General features: G+C 46.7%; 1 protein-coding gene across 1 annotated transcript in view; it reads right to left on the bottom strand.

Annotated features, from left to right (window-relative positions):
* LOC128899026 (collagen alpha-2(V) chain-like) overlaps nucleotides 1–15,465 on the bottom strand; it is a 49,419-nt gene extending 33,954 nt beyond the window's left edge. The window contains exon 1 of the mRNA XM_054177027.1: nucleotides 15,126–15,465. Coding sequence (XP_054033002.1) covers nucleotides 15,126–15,225 — 100 coding nt within the window. The 5' untranslated portion in view covers nucleotides 15,226–15,465. The remainder of the gene's footprint in view (nucleotides 1–15,125) is intronic.
* Nucleotides 15,466–15,777: the final 312 nt, after the last annotated feature.

The raw sequence follows: 15,777 nt of genomic DNA, 5'->3' as shown, positions 1-15,777 counted from the left end.
GCCCCCTGCCAGAGCAGGACCACCTAGAGCAGATCACACAGGAACACATCCAGGAGGGTTTTGAGTATCTCCAGAGAGGGAGACTCCACAGCCCCCCTGGGCAGCCTGTTCCAGTGTTCCATCACCCTCACACCAACAACTTTTCTCCTCCTGTTTCTCTGGAATTTCCTATGCCTCAACACCACCCATTGCCCCTTGTGCTGTCATTGGGCATCACCGAGCAGAGCCTGGCTCCAGCCTCTATCCTGAGAGCAAGGATGATATTTTTGTTGCATGATTGCTATTTGTTGCTGATTACTTACGCACACTGCAAAGAACAGATCAACACCACACTAAAGACCATCAGACTCTTGGATTTTATGGACAATGGGGACAAAAATCCCCACAAAATGTAGCACACCTGGTCTCTGCATAAGGCTGCAGACCTGTGGCTTGTGTAACATATTCCACTGAAGTAATGGAAGCACTGTAATTCACACCAGATGAAGATCTGTTCCAAGATCTGCCCCTTCCAAACAAAAAAGTCATGACAGTAAATTAAATGATCTGACTTGACAGTGCATTTTTAACCCTGCATTAGTTACCCCAGGAGGACATTGCAACCAAAGGGTAAAAATGCTGCAGAATTACTTGGTGTTGAAAAATAAGCCCAAAGATTCCACTAGAGATGTGAGCAGTTTTCATTACTGCTCAACTGAGCCTTTCAGCAAAGTGCTGGGAGGGTGGGAACTGGCTTCAAACACAGCATCCAGAAAATCAGAAACCCCAGGCTGTGTTCCATAGAATCACACAGTGTTAGGGGCTAGAAGGGATCTCAAAAGATCACCCAAGTCTAACCCCCCTGCCAGAGCAGGATCACCTATACCAGGTGAGGATGTGGAGAGATGAGAGCACTGGGTTTCCAATGTGGGGCTTGGGGTGGCATTTTTAAGGCAATAAGGTCAGAAGATAACTCCTCTGCACTAGAAACATCTTGTTTCAATCTCCCTGAGTAAATGTATAAGAATAATCCCATTTTTCTCCTCTCCATCTACCCTAGCATGTGAGTGGCCAACAATCTCCAGGCTAATCCAGTGCCAAGAACAATGCTACTCTATTTCCTCTTCACAAAGTCAGAAGAATAGAAGCCTAGAAAGAATGAGGGATACAGAACCCGGACTGGTTATTAGATATAACACCACCCTCTCCCCCAAATTACTGATCTACCATTCATCCCAAAGGCGTTCTAACTTTATATTATCACAACAGCTCAAATGTGGCCTGCAATCCAAGTTAATTGTTGGGAAAATTCTACCACAGGACAGTGGCTGAGAATCAAAGTTTCAGACTGATTTTTCAAAATATGAGAGCACAGTCAAAGACCATCACACAGAATCACAGAATGTTAGGCATTGGAAGGGACCTCAAAAGATCATCCAGTCCCACCTCCCTGCCAGAGCAGGATCACCTAGACCAGATCACACAGGAAAACATCCAGGTGGATTTTGAATATCTCCACAGAGGGAGACTCCACCACCCCCCTGGGCAGCCTGTTCCTAAACTGCCAGTTTGCTTCTGACCTCAGGAGACAAATGTAAATGCAGTTTATTCCCTTGTCCTTTGCACAGCTGAACAAAAGCAGATCCCTCCATTTATTGGTCTTCTAGCTGTGCTGGGTAAGGTTTGAGCACTTGAGGTCTGAGACTCAGAGCGCACAGGGAAACGTCTGCAGCGTGCATCAATGACCTTTTGCAACTGAGTTCTGGTTTAGAAACAGGGCTTTTCAGATGTCCCAGGGTGTTCAGTTCTGGGGCTTTGGTCCAGATCCAAAACTCCGAGGTTGTTTAATGAGAAGATTCCAAGCAGTCCACAGCTGACCCTGGCCAGTCACACTGGAGCTGCAGCTTGCTGACGTGGAGGAGGAACACTGCGCTGAGGACTGAGTAGGTCCAGATGCTGCTTCTCTCTTCAGAAAGGAAATTATAGTCTATAGAAGAGGAGCTTGGCAAAGCCAGCCTTCTAAGCTAGGAAATTTCATGATCTGTTGGAATATATTAACATGTACATTTTTTAACTCCAACAGAGACATGGCTTGTTTCTGGAACAAATGTTTGATAGGGGTCAGGTTGTGGGGCCTACGGGAAGGCGAGGGGCTGGATGATTTCATTTCCCTTAAGCTAAGGCAGCTGCCAGACGTGGGTATGGTTTGCTGCTTTTTATTGTTATGAATTGTGTAGATAATTGATGGCAGGTTGCCTAGAGCTTGGGATAGGCCTTCTTCATGAAAGCTGAAGGAAATAAATGGTGGCTTGCCTTTATTTCAGTGGTTCTGTGCTGATTTCAGAAATAACAAAGACCCCCTTAGGTCTTTGTACCAAACCTAAAAGAACAGAGCAGGCTCACTACGCACAGAGGTGGCCTGGATGTCACCCTTGGATCAGTAATGGCTCCTAGACCTCAGCACCAAGTCCAGGCACCACTTCTTCAGGCAAAATGTATTTTAATTTCCAAGCAATTTTCCTAAGGCTATTCCCAAACCCAGAATTTTGCATTACACACAGCAGACAAGAAGTAAACTAAGTAAAACATGAAGTCCCTGAGCTTTGTACCTCACCAGCTGGTTCTTCTGCCTCTGTGCCTTGCCACTGGACCCCTCAGGGTGTATTCTTTTTGGGGAGAGCTTGCCAGTAATGAATGAGGGCTTGTTTCCCACACTGACCTCAAACTCTACAGAACAGCATCAATCCAGCCAACCATAACAACGAGGTGCACAGAGAAAATGTATCTCACAGAGGGAGTTTATGGAGCTTAGATTGCAGTTAAGTTGAAATTACATAGCTATTTATGGGAGCTGTTTGGTTGGTTATGCCCTCCACTGTGCCTTCCCTCTCTTCTGCCCATAGAAGAAACACAGCAGCACTGCTGTGAGGTTGGCTGCTTCCATATCTTGGCTAGGATCAATGTGACTGAACAACAAATAAATGTTTTGCTGTCTTGACTGTTCAGTGTCAAGCCATAGAATCACAGAATCACCTGGGCTGGAAGGGACCTCCAAAGGTCATCTAATCCAATCCCCATGCAGTCAGCAGGGACATCCTCCACAAGAGCAGGTCACCCAGAGTGCCACCAAGCCTCACCTTGACTATCTCCAGGGATGGAGCCTTCCCTGGGCAACCTGTTCCAGTGCTCAACCACCCTCATAGTAGAGAGCTTGTTCCTAACATCAAGTCTAAACCTGCTATTCTCCAATTTCAAACCATTGTCCTTTGTCCTATCACAGCAGGCCTTCGGAAACAGTCCCTCTGCAGCCTTTTTGTTGGTCCCACTCAGGTACTGGAAGGCTGCTATTAGGTCTCCCTGAAGCTTTCTCTTCTTCAGCCTGAACAACCCCCCACCCTGTCCCTGTAGCATGGGTGTTCCAGCTCCCTGATCATTTTTCTGGCCCACCTTTGGACCTGCTCCATCAGACCCATGTTACACAGCAACTGTCAAGTCACTTACCCAGGTTAAGCATGCTTAATTCTGTCCGAAACTCGAGTCTTTGCTGAGCTTCACATCAAATGTACGAGGAGTTGCTCTATCACAACGAGCACACAGATCATCTTTACAACCCTGAAAGCCTTAAGCCGCTTGTCCTCTTGCGGTGGTATGATGCAAGGACCTTTTCTTGTGGCAGATTTGTGCACACAGCAAATTCAAACCAAAGCCACTGAGATTCCCCCGGGGCCTCCTGAAACCAGAAACTGTGCTGTGGTTTGGGTACTGCTGCTTACTCACTGTCAGACGCGACTTTCAGTTAAAATCCCACGAATTCAGGCAAAAAGACAGCAAAACTCAGCATGGTGACTCTAGGGGATGATCACCAACAGTCTGCAGAGCTCTAATGCTCCACTAGCAAGAGATTTTAATAACACTGCTCACAGGCAAATGATCTCTGTGTGCACTTCACATTTGCTGTGTAACTGATAGAAGATTTCTATGGGAGTTACTCTTTTATTGCAACTAACTCACTGCTATGTTGCTCTTCCTAATTAACTCTTCCTTCAGATGAAAGGACCCAGGACCCCCATGTTTGTTGCCCTCTTGTAAGTGAAAAATGGAAATACTCAAAGTTTTCATTCATTAAGGGGCAAACAAACCAGGCAGAAGTCATCTCATTACAAGGAATAAGGCTATCCATGTGCTTCAAGTTGGGTTCTAAAGTACTCCCTTGAATGGGAGATTTAAATCACCAAATATTTACTTTCTGTGTTCATTACAGTCAAACACAAACAAAATAAACTGCCTATCTTGCACAGTTGCCTGTGAAACAGACAAATTCTGTCCTGCAGAGGTTTCCTAGGAGACCAGAGAAGGCTCCAAGAAACAGAGAACAGCTGGAAGGAGAAAAATTACCAGAAAAATCCCAAAGAACTAAGTGTTTCATAACCTTCATTTTAAAACCACTAGAACAATAGCACTAATAAAAAAATAGAGCAGTGCCATTCATACTACTTGGCCCCAACATTCTTCATAAGAGCAAACAGGCACAGCCTAAGAGATCAAGATTTAACTTCTCTCTCCTCATTATTCCACTCTGCCCCTGAAAGAAAGAAAGAAAAAACAAAGAAAGAGAAAAAGGGGAAAAAATAGCCAAGTGTGGCTGCTTTGATGGAATGTGGTAAAGCTGCAAGGTTTTAGTCTGTACAGTACAAGGAAGGCCAAGTCCACAGAGAGAGGTGTTTACTGAAGCCCTGCAGCAAGCATCACTTTCTGGGATTCACTGTCTAGAGATTCCTTTGCTGAGCAGACACATTCCAATTCACAGACTCACAGAAACATTCAGGGTGGAAAAGACCCTCAGGATCACCAAGGCCAACTGACAACTGTACTCTTCAAGGTTCACTCCTCAACCATACTCCCAAGCACCACATCCCAATGACCTTTAAACACATCCATGGTTGGTGACTCCACCACCCCCCAGGGCAGCACATTCCAGTGCCTGACCACTCTTGCAGGGGAAAAAGAAAATCCTAATGTCCAGTCTAACCCTGCCCTGTTGCAGCTTGAGGCCCTTCCCTCTTGTTCTATCACTCATTACCTGTGAGAAGAGACCAGCACCAGCCTCTCCACTATGTCCTCTCAGGTGACTGTAGAGAGCCATGAGGTCTCCCTTCAGCCTCCTCTTTTTCACACTAACCATCTCCATCCCCAGCTCCTTCAGGTGCTCTTAATAAGATTTATTCTCCAGGCTCTTCACCACCTTCCTTGCCCTCCTCTGCACTCATTCCAGTTCTTCCACATCTCTCCTGTACTGAGGTGTCCAAAACTGGATACAAACTCTGGCCTCACCAGAGCTGAGTACAAGGGGACAATCACCTCCCTTCTCCTGCTGGACACAGCATTTCTAATCCCAGCCAGGATGTCATTGGCTTTCTTGGCTACCTGGGCACACTGCTGGCTCATATTCAGCTACTTGCCTATTAGAACCCCAAGGTCCCTTTCTGCCAGACAGCTTTCCAGCCACACTGCTCCAAGAGTGTAGCACTGCTTGGGGTTGTTGTGACCCAAGTGCAGGCCCTTGCACTTGGCCTTGTTGAAGCTCATCCCATCATCACTGGCCCATGCATCCAATCTATCCACTTGTGAAAGCAGCCAAGCTATTCAACCTATTCAAACCTATGCAATTCAAGAAATATATTATTAGGAGGATGACTCAGGATGTGCATTGCAGCAGTACCCTAAGGCTTCAGGCAAGATCAAGGATGCTTTGCACTTAATGCTGCACAAATTCCTAGGAAGCTTCTGCACTTCACAGTTACAACATCCCATCAAAGCATGCCCAAGCTACAGTCTCAGCATACAGGTTTAGATACTTTTTTCTATCACTATAGCAAACATTGCAACAGGGGGAAAAATGAAAAGGAAAGAGAAAACAGTTAAAGGCCAATTTGTCTACCCTCAGCCCGAGTTTGTGAAGCAGGCCTCAGGCACTCTGCCAGTCATGAGTACAACTCTGATGTTCAGTGCTGTCACAGCAGCCCTGCTGTTGTGTTGGCTCTTCCTTCCCCACACGGCTCCAGTTTCCATGTTCTGTTTTGCTTGTTGCCAGGCTTGACGTCTCTTACAGCAGGTTCTTCCCTTTCTTTGTTGCCAATGCATGTTCCAGCATTTTCTGCCTCTTGCCAAAGCAAGCATTTAAACATCTGGAAACGATCCTCCATTACTTTCACCAGCAAGATCATAGAATGGTCTGGATTGGAAGGGACCTCCAAAAGTCATCTAGTCCAATCCCCTCTGCAGTCAGCAGGGACATCCTCCACTAGACCAGGTTGCCCAGAGCTATGTTAATCCTCACCTTTAGTATCTGCGGGGATGGGGCCTCAACCACCTCCCTGGGCAACCTGTTCCAGTGTTCCACCATCCTCATAGCAAAGAGCCTAACATCCAATCTAAATCTGCTCTTCTCTAGTTTGAGGCCATTGTCCCTCATCCTGTCACTGCAGGCCTTTGTGAACAGTCCCTCTCCAGCCTTCTTGTAGACCCCCTTCAGGTACTGGAAGGCTGCAATTAGGTCTCCCTGGAGCCTTCTCCTCTCCAGACTGAACAACCCCATATAGCAGTCTATAGCAGTACCTGAAAAGGTCCTACAAGAAAGCTGGGGAGGGATTTTTTTGTAGGGGCTTGAGGAGGGCAGATTTGGACTGCAGATTAGGAAAAAAACTCTTTACAATGACAGTGGTGAGACATTGGAACAGGTTCCTCTGGGAGGTCATGGATATCCCCTCCCTGGAGGTGTTCAAGACCAGGTTGGATGTAGCCTGGTATAGCAGAAGGTGTCCCTGCCCATGTCAGGGGCGTTAGAACTAGATGATCTTTAAAGGTTGCTTCCAGCCCAAACCATTCTATGATAGCAAAAGAAGCCACTCCTGCAACTGAAAACAGATAAAGGAAAAGAGATCACTACTTTCTGTCTAATGCAAATTATTTCCACTCCTTTTCTACTCCTGAAGGCATAACGGGGCAATAATGCTGTAGTTGCAGAGAGATGAGGCCACCTCAAGAGGTACAAGGGCCACCTCACACCCAATGCCTCTTCAGAAGTCCCTGCCTCTTTTGCTTGGCTTCACCTTCCTTTCTCAGGGATTTGGACACCCTGAGGTCTGGCAGGTGCATGTGCAGCAAAAAGCTTGAATAGCCAAGATTAAGTCCTCAGAACATCTGTCCTTTCCAAGTCTGCCTCCTCTACATTGACCTTTGACATATTATTCTTTTTCTCCAGAAATTAGAACTTAGGCCAACGCTAGCCTTGATTACTGCAGGATGAATGAAAGCCTCTTTTCCTCCTGCTTTTCTGCCTGAAGAAGCATGAGGGCTGTACTTTTCTTTACCCAGTCCTACTATGTGACAGAGAGTTTTAGTCCCCTCTGACCAAAGAGCAAACTCTGTTGTTATCATCACTCCAGCCTACACTTTTCTGAGGTCATTCTCTTCTTTGTATTTCTTCCCCATACATCTGCACAGATGGCAAGTGTTTAATTTCTCCTTGTCCTCTGTGATTTCCATTAGAATCCTATTTCTTTTGTGATCTAGATTACAGAAGGCTCTCTATGAAAGCATGAGATTTCATCCAAGATAAAGATACATTACTCTTAACTATGTGTCTTGGTTTCATTTCCCCACCACTCACAACATCAGCATCTGGAGTACTGTGTCCAGCTCTGCAGCCCTCAACACAAGAATCATGTAGACGGTCCGGAGGAGGACCTTGAAGATGAACACAGGGCTGGAGCACCTCTCCTACAATGACAGACTGAGAGTGTTGGGGTTGTTCAGCTTGAAGAAGGCTGTGGAGGACCTTACAGCGGCCTGCAAGTAACCAAATGGGGTCTACAAGAAAGCTGGGGAGGGACTGTTCACAAGGACTTGCAGCACTAGGACAAGGGACAATGGTTTTAAACTAGAGTAGGGCAGATTTAGATTTGACATAGATTGGAAGTTCTTTGCTATCACAGTGGTGGAAGACTGAACAGGGAGGTGGTGGAAGCCCCATCCCTGGAGACATTCAAGGTCAGGCTTGATGGGGCTCTGAGCAACCTGATCGAGTTGGGGATGGCCCTGATTAGTGCTTTAGGGATCTTTCACAGGACAGGAGACATAAGACTTCAGACTTGGGAGTGATTAATTATTCATCAAGGTCATCTATGATTTCTTGAGAGAGAGAGGGCTGCTTTAAACAAAACCCTCAGCCTACCTTCTGAGCTGTAGGGCAGCTATCCATGGACAGGTGACAGCTGTTCTCAGATGAGGAACACTTTCTTCCTGCCCCTTAGCCTGTATTTTCCTTACCATTTCAACACGGAGCAATTGGGCTAAGGCAGAGTCACGATGATACCTTGTGTCCCTTCACCTCCTCCTGCACTACACTGTCACTGTGCCTCTAACCCTTCACTTCACATGGTCAGCTTGCTGAAGGATGCTGGCAAGCACTCCATGACCACAGAGTATTGGAGAAGAGTTTGTGTGGACCTTCTCAGCCAGACATCTACTGCACAGCAGGGAAGAGGCCGCAGTGAGACAGTTTACTCTTCTGTTCCCACTCTAAATGAGTTTGTGCCCAAAACTCTGAATTGCTGCCAGCAGTATCAGAGTCACTGCTTGTGTTTCTATTCAGCCACATTATTCAAAGAACAGGGGCACAGAGATTCAAATCAATTCTTTGGTCCCCCCATGCCACCATTACATAGTCCAAAGGCTATAAATGAGAACTGGTGAAGACACAAAATGCTGTGGAAGCTTTTCAGTTCAAAAGCAACTCCATTATATCATTCTCCCAACTGTGGCATTTACACAAAGCTGCAGGGAAAAAAGAGAGGAAAAAAGACCCCACAAATTCTCCAAAACTCCAACCAAGTTTCAGGGGGCAGCAGCACAGTCAAGGAACAACCTTAGACCAAGCTCTCCAAAGACAAGACCTATCTTCAGCAGCTAATAAAGAACAAAATCCCAAGGGTCTGGATGAATGGAAGTTCCCAAGGGTCTGCATGAATAGAGGTTCCCTGCACAGAGAGCAGCCCACCGCTGGCCCTCTGACAATCATTCTTAGTCTTCTGCAGCAAATGCAGAATAATGGAATTGTTTCTCACTGCAAGAATAAAAGACAGCACAGCAGGCCATGAAAAATGTACATTGCTTACTCAGAAAAGATAATTGTTAAGTAATGGTTTGGATATTTTAATTGCCACAGCACCCAGGGCTTATCAGCATCCCCAGCTGCTTGCATGCTCTTGTTTCCACAGCCATAAATCAACCTATAAATGAAGAATTTACAGAACAAGTTGCTGCACCCATTGCCACAGACAGAATCACCGTTTTCTCCTTCCTGGAAGTTCAGCAACAGCCCTACCTCTTCAGGTTTCTCAACATTTAAGTCAGGGAAAAGCATGAACCATGGCATAAATTTCTCAGCATTTAAGTCAAGAAAAGCACAAATCATCAGACAAAAACTTTGGAGAAAAGGTGCAGCTTGTGAGCAGATAGTGGATTGATTTCATCAAAGATGTAAACATTGCATGGTAACACCTCTGAGGCATCTCATAGAATGGTCTGGGTTGGAAGAAAGCCCCAAAAGTCATCAAACCAACCCCCTGTGCAGTAAGCAGGGGCATCCTCAACTAGATCAGGCTGCCCAGATCCCTGGAGGTACTCAAGGTGAGGCTTGCTAGGGATGGGGCTTCAAACACCTGCCTGGGCAACCTGTTCCAGTGTTCCACCACCCTCACAGGAAAGTCGTTCCTAACATCCACTTTAAATCTACTCTTCCCTAGTTTGAAGCCATTGCCCTTTGTCCTATCATTGCAGGCCTTTGTAAACTGTCCCTCTCCACCCTTCTTGTAGACCCCCTTCAGGTACCAGAAAGCTGCTATTAGGTCTCCCCAGAGCTTTTTCTTCTCCAGGCTGAACAGACCCAGCTCCCTCTGCCTGTCCTCATAGCAGAGGTGCTCCAACCCCCTGATCATTTTCTTGGCCCTCCCCTGGACTCACTCCATCAGTTCCACATCCTTCCTGTGTTGAGGGCCCTCATCTTCAAAGTGTTCCATGACTTACCAGCCATTTTCCTCTGGCTCGAAACTACCCAATTCCTTACAAAGAATACTTATTTTACAGCACTGAAAAATACACTTCTCTCTTTCCCCTCTCCCTTTGCTTTGAACTCATGTATCAGACATTCCAGTTTGAATTATACCTGCCTTTCTGCATGTGACAGTCTCACCAGGGCTTTCAAAGCCTGGTTTCACAAGGTGGGTCTGTCGCAGCTGAGATTGCAGGCAGCGAGTGCAACAATCTCTTCTCGTGCTCTGGAAAGCTCACGCTCCGAGAAGCCTTTGTCAGGACCAGAAATGCCAAGTTAATCTCATTACAGTTACTCATTTTACACTAAAGGATACTTGGGCTGGCCTTGTGCATTAGATTAAGAACAGGACCTTTTGGCTACAAGCTGAAGTGCAGGCTCAGTCTCTCTTCCCCGGCTCGAGTGAGAGCCCATCGCACCAGCACTTGGAATTATTCTTTCTAGCAAGTCTTTTTGAGGATAAATAAATAAACACAAACCTTCTATCACCAGGAGCTTACAGACAAAAATGTGCAGGGTCACCAAGACCAGCACAATCAGTGTACATACAAGGGCAGATCACATGGCTCCAGCTGGAATTTCGACCATTTTTTATGATCACTTCATTATTTTTTGGCAGGGAGTCCCTCGCCTTTCTCTGTGCATGGAGAAAAGCAGCTGCACACAGGCCATGCATGTCTGTTGAGAAGGATCACAGTCCTGCACAAAGGTTTGCCTTCAGAGTTCCTGCCTCCCTACACAACACACAAGAATCCCTGAGTTTCATTTTAGCACAGACCACCAAAACCCACATAGTGTGGTGAGTTGGCCAGTTCTCATTCAAATCACAGAAAAAAATGTAAGTAAAAACAGTACATAACTTCCAGTTAACCCAAAGAGATACTAAAAGTTACTGCTTAAACTCCTAAACAGTTTTTTCCAGGGTAAATTTCTAATTAATTGAGGGGTTTGGTGGACACTTCTTCTTTCCAGAAACTAACAAATGGCAAATCACTCCTTCTGTGAAGAATTTCTTCCTGACATCCAGCCTACACTTCCCCTGGTGCACCTTAAGACTGTGTCCTCTCATTCCGCCACTGGTTGCCTGAGACAAGAGACTGACCCCCACCTGACTAAAGCCTCCTTTGAGGTAGCAATAAGGTCTCCCCTGAGCCTCCTCTTCCCCAGGTTTCTCAGCCTCTCCTCACAGGGCTTGTGCTGCAGACCCCTCACCAGCCATGCTGCCCTTCTCTGGACACATTCAAGCATCTCAACAGCTTTCTTAAAACAAGGAGCCCAGAACCTGTCCCAGTGAGGCAACTGTGCAATGGAGTAATCTCTTTTCTCACTAAAGAGAACATCTCTTGATATCAGTGAGGGGGTAACAGACATATTTGATAGCCTCCATTCAAGTAGCTCAGCTGTTTGTGTCTTCATTAAGGCCATCCCATTCTCTCCTCTCCTTTGCATGGTTTCCAGACTAAAAGTGAAAGAACTTGAGAACTCAGATGCTGGATGAGCTCCAGAAAGGGCAACCTAGCTGTAAAGGGCCTGGAGAAAAGGTTTTCTGAGGAACAGCTGAGGGAACTGCAGATGTTTATTCTGAAGAAAAGGAGGCTGAGGGGAGACACTTGCTCTCTACACCTGTATGAAAAGAAGCTGGAGCAAGGTGAGGGTCAGTCTCTTCTCCCAAGAGGCAAGTGACAGGATGAGAGGAAACAGCCTTAAGTTGCACAGGGAAGGCTGATGTTGAACATCAGAAAAATTTCTTCCCTGAGAGAGCTGTCAAGCCCTAGAACAGGCTGCCCAGGGAAGTGGTTGAATCATCGTCCCTAGAGGGATTCAAAAGCCATGCAGACGTGGTGCTGAGGGACGTGGATTAGCAGTGGACTTGGCAGTGTTGGGTTAATGGCTGCTCTCAATGGTTTTAAAGGCCCCTTCCAGCCTAAGTGACTCTGTCAGTCTATGAATTCAAAAAGAAAGAACACTGGTTTTGCTTGCTCACACTGACAAATGAGCTATTTGTTAACCAATATCCCAGCTGAAGCAGGGCTGACACCAAAAGAGTGGGACAAGGAAGAATAAATCACTACAGAATTCAGCAGACCAAGGGTGTGCTGCAGAAACTGAAGAGAAGTTGCAGGCAAGTCTAGTATTGCAGTGAGAAACACAGGAGATAGTGGCAATAAACCAGGGCTGCCATGCCCACGTGGAATTCGCAGACAAATCCTCCTGAAGGGAGGTGACTCCCACACCTTCAGCTCTGATGCACACTCCCTGAGGGATTTTGCACTGGAGGGGGGCTTCCAGCTTCTGCCTTTTCTTTTTTAAGAGTTTTTTGAAGAAAGCCATCAAGTGTACACTCACAAGTGCATGGGAAAGGATCCCACAAGTATGCATGGCTCCTGCGAGCAGCTTCCTCTGTCCTCACTCCTAAAAAATGACTATGCAGTGTGTGGAAACCCCTACATCATAGGCTCAGGGCTTCTGAGTATTCAGTGCTTCAACAACAACATTTCAGCCATCTTCTTGGCACTTTTTGCTCCTACTGCATTTCTGAACTAGTCAGGGCCCCTACACTGAAATGAAACCCAGGATCTTTCAGTCTTTCTAGGATTTGGCGGTTATTTATTCTTAACTAACTGTGGCACAGGCTGGAGCAACTAAACCTGTGCCCCAGGTTTGACAGTGCCTGTGTCTCCTGTTATAAAGTGCATTTGAAGTTTTGTACTGTACAGCACCGCTAGCCAGGAGGGCTCAGGCAAAACAGATCCATCTTCAATGGTTCTGGGAGGGGGGACAAGGAACATAGAAGCTGGCATTATTTGAAAGCACAGCAATGGTTAAGTGCCAAAACAAATACTGTTGAGCAAGATGTTTGGTTTAAAGAAATATTACATTTTAGTATTTTTTTAAAACCATTTAACCTGCTTTATCAGATTCAGCTTCTCTCCCAACAGCACTCACACTCCTCAGGATAAATACTGCAGCAGCCGTTCCTTTCTTCCTCTGTGCTTGAGAGTGACAACCAGTATTTAATCCTCCTCATTTTGTCTAGGACTGGCATGAAAAACTGGTCATTAAAATAATCTCCCATACTTTCATCTAAGCTTTCTGAAGTGCTTTTCTTGCTTTCTCCAGAAGCCACCAATATTTATTTACCACAGCACCTGTATCAGGTGGCACATTCCACCAAGTGCACAGGCAGCAGTGCAGTAGCTGTATAGACAAGTCACCCACAGGACAATACAATGCACACTGGTCTCACACCTCTGCACAAGTACTAAACCCAAGACAAATTAGGGTTAACACACTGCCACCACCCCCATTCTGCAGCACTTGTGAGCTTTGGTCAGGAACTAAACAAGCCTGCAAATTGCTTGTTTCCACGATTAAATCAGACCAACGCATAGGAGGCGAGCCCCTTCCTCACTCTGCACAATCAAACATCTCTGGATTGGTCCTGGGCTTATTTCTTGGTATTACTTTTATGATCTTTGAGGTCTTTTCCAACCTCGTTGATTCTATGGTTTTATTTGTTAGCTTTGGAGAAGCAGCCTCCTCGCTCATGTGGCAGACAAAAACAATTACATTCTCCAGCAGGACGGCGATGAATACGTGAGGTAAGTGCAAACAGATGTCACTGATTTATTGCCCTGCATTTTGCTCTCTGACTTACCACATACCTCTCTGTTTCCTGAGCCATCCAAACTATATGGGAGGTACACCCCAGAAGGTGTTGCTACAGTACTGACTCATCCCAGAATTTCCATAACAGCAACAAACCAGCAAACGTCACGGAAGAGCCACGCAGAAACCTCGCAGCAAAAATCTGCCTTCTTTGTGCACAGCAAACGAGAGCTCCCTTCTACCAAATTACTAGCCACCCACCCCAAAACATTCAGTCAATCTTTTCACAAGTGTTTTCTTTGGTATTAGATGTAGACATGCACAGAATATGCCTCCCTTCACAGCAAGGATACGAAGTACACTCCCCAGACAATCCCAAGTGCCCCCTCTACGGACTCCTTACACAACATGCAGAGTCAGGACATTCTCCTCTGGCTTTGGAGAACAAAAAGTTGCAGAATTCTCGAGCTGGGTTTTTACTCCTCCTTCCCTTGTGCAACGCAGTGTATTGGTTCAGTTAGAGAAGTTAGTTAACTTCGGTTACAAAAAACACTAAGTTTTTTAAAACATACAATAGAACGATAGTAAACTGCCGCAAGAAAATGATAGCAAACTGTCTCGTTGGGTAAGGTGCTGGTCCCTTTGCTGGGCATTACTTGGAGAAGCTGCTGGCGCTAAGAGAGGAGCAGCCTTGGCAGTACGTCCAAGGGGGTGCAATAGCTACAGGCTGTCCCACGCCAGGGCTCTCACGTTTCAGGAAACCGACGTACAGCAGGACATCCATCCAGCCTTCTCCTGACCATCGCTCTCTCGGGCATTGAAACGGTATCAAACCAACAGGGATACAGTGGCAGCCTCAGAAAGTTCAGGCTACAGGGGTCAGGTAGGCAGCTCGCCAGCCCTCCTGCCTCCTCAGAGCTCCGCTCCGAGCCCTGGCTCAGACCCGCTAGTAAGAGACGGGAGAAGGGGATGGAAAGGAAAGAAAGCAGGAGGAGAAGAAAAGCGGGGGGAAAGAGAAGCGGAAAGAAAGGGAGAGGGAGCACCCCACGTTTCTGCCTTTCTCTAAAACAAAGGCAGCGAGCAAGCAGATGCAGCTCAGCGCACAAGACTCCACCCTGCCAGGCTCCCGTGTCTGCTCGCCCGGCGGCTCCCAGCCCACAGCCTGTCCTCAGCCCCGTCCCAAGCACTTTCCTTTGTTGCCCAACACCCAGTGGCCGCAGCACTGTCGGACACTGCAGCACCCCGGCTTCAAAAGCCTCCTGGTCAAAAGCCCCAAGTGCAAACCTCACTGCCCCCTGCTCAGAAGATAAAAGTCACTCCTGTACCTCAGAGGTTTTCCGCTCCTTTTAGCGCCCGAATCACACAATAAGCACTCTGCATACAAAGAGGGGGATTATTACGGGTTTTCAGGAGGAGAGAAACTCACCACCGTCATATTCTTCCTCGCCTTGTGCTTTTGTGGTTGCAAATCGCCCTAATAAAGCTGCAAGGATGAAAAAAGTTCTCGTTTGCACCCAGATTGCCATCACGCCTGGCTATCAGGCATCTATCCTCCCGGGCAGCGGAGAAGGAAAAAGAAGGCGCAGAAACGGAAGGTTATTTTAGCACCATGAAGCCAGCTGTGGAGTCTTTCTGCCTCTCAGCATCAGTTCCAGGACAAAGTCTGCGAGCTCCTTTTTTTCAGCACCAGCTCCAGAGCAGTCTGCAAGCGCTCCTTTCAGGGGATGCAGCTTTAAATAGGAAGAATGCTGCCTCCACTTCTCTTCCTGCCCCTTTTCAACTGGTTCAGACTCCTAATCATCCACTCCCTGCCAAGCAACACTCTGATTGATGGTAAATAACCGAATCAGAGCTGGCTTCACTCTTCCTTGAACTTTTTCTCTTTACGACTACACTTGCAAGACACTTTCCTGCTGCTGGGCAGTGCATGTGTTGTGTCAGGACCGTTTATTAAGCAAGCAAAAGCACAGGACCGTGAGAAGCTGTCAGGGAGAGAAAGCTTCTGCTTTTAACACACCCAGCCCACACTTCCTGGGAATGGAGGGTATAGCCCCATTTGGAGCTGATTCCCTTATTAG

The sequence above is a fragment of the Dryobates pubescens genome, chromosome 37, assembly GCF_014839835.1.
Source record: "Dryobates pubescens isolate bDryPub1 chromosome 37, bDryPub1.pri, whole genome shotgun sequence".
NCBI lineage: Eukaryota > Metazoa > Chordata > Aves > Piciformes > Picidae > Dryobates > Dryobates pubescens.
The sequence above is the reverse complement of the archived record's forward strand: the minus strand, read 5'-3'. Positions and strand labels throughout refer to the sequence as shown.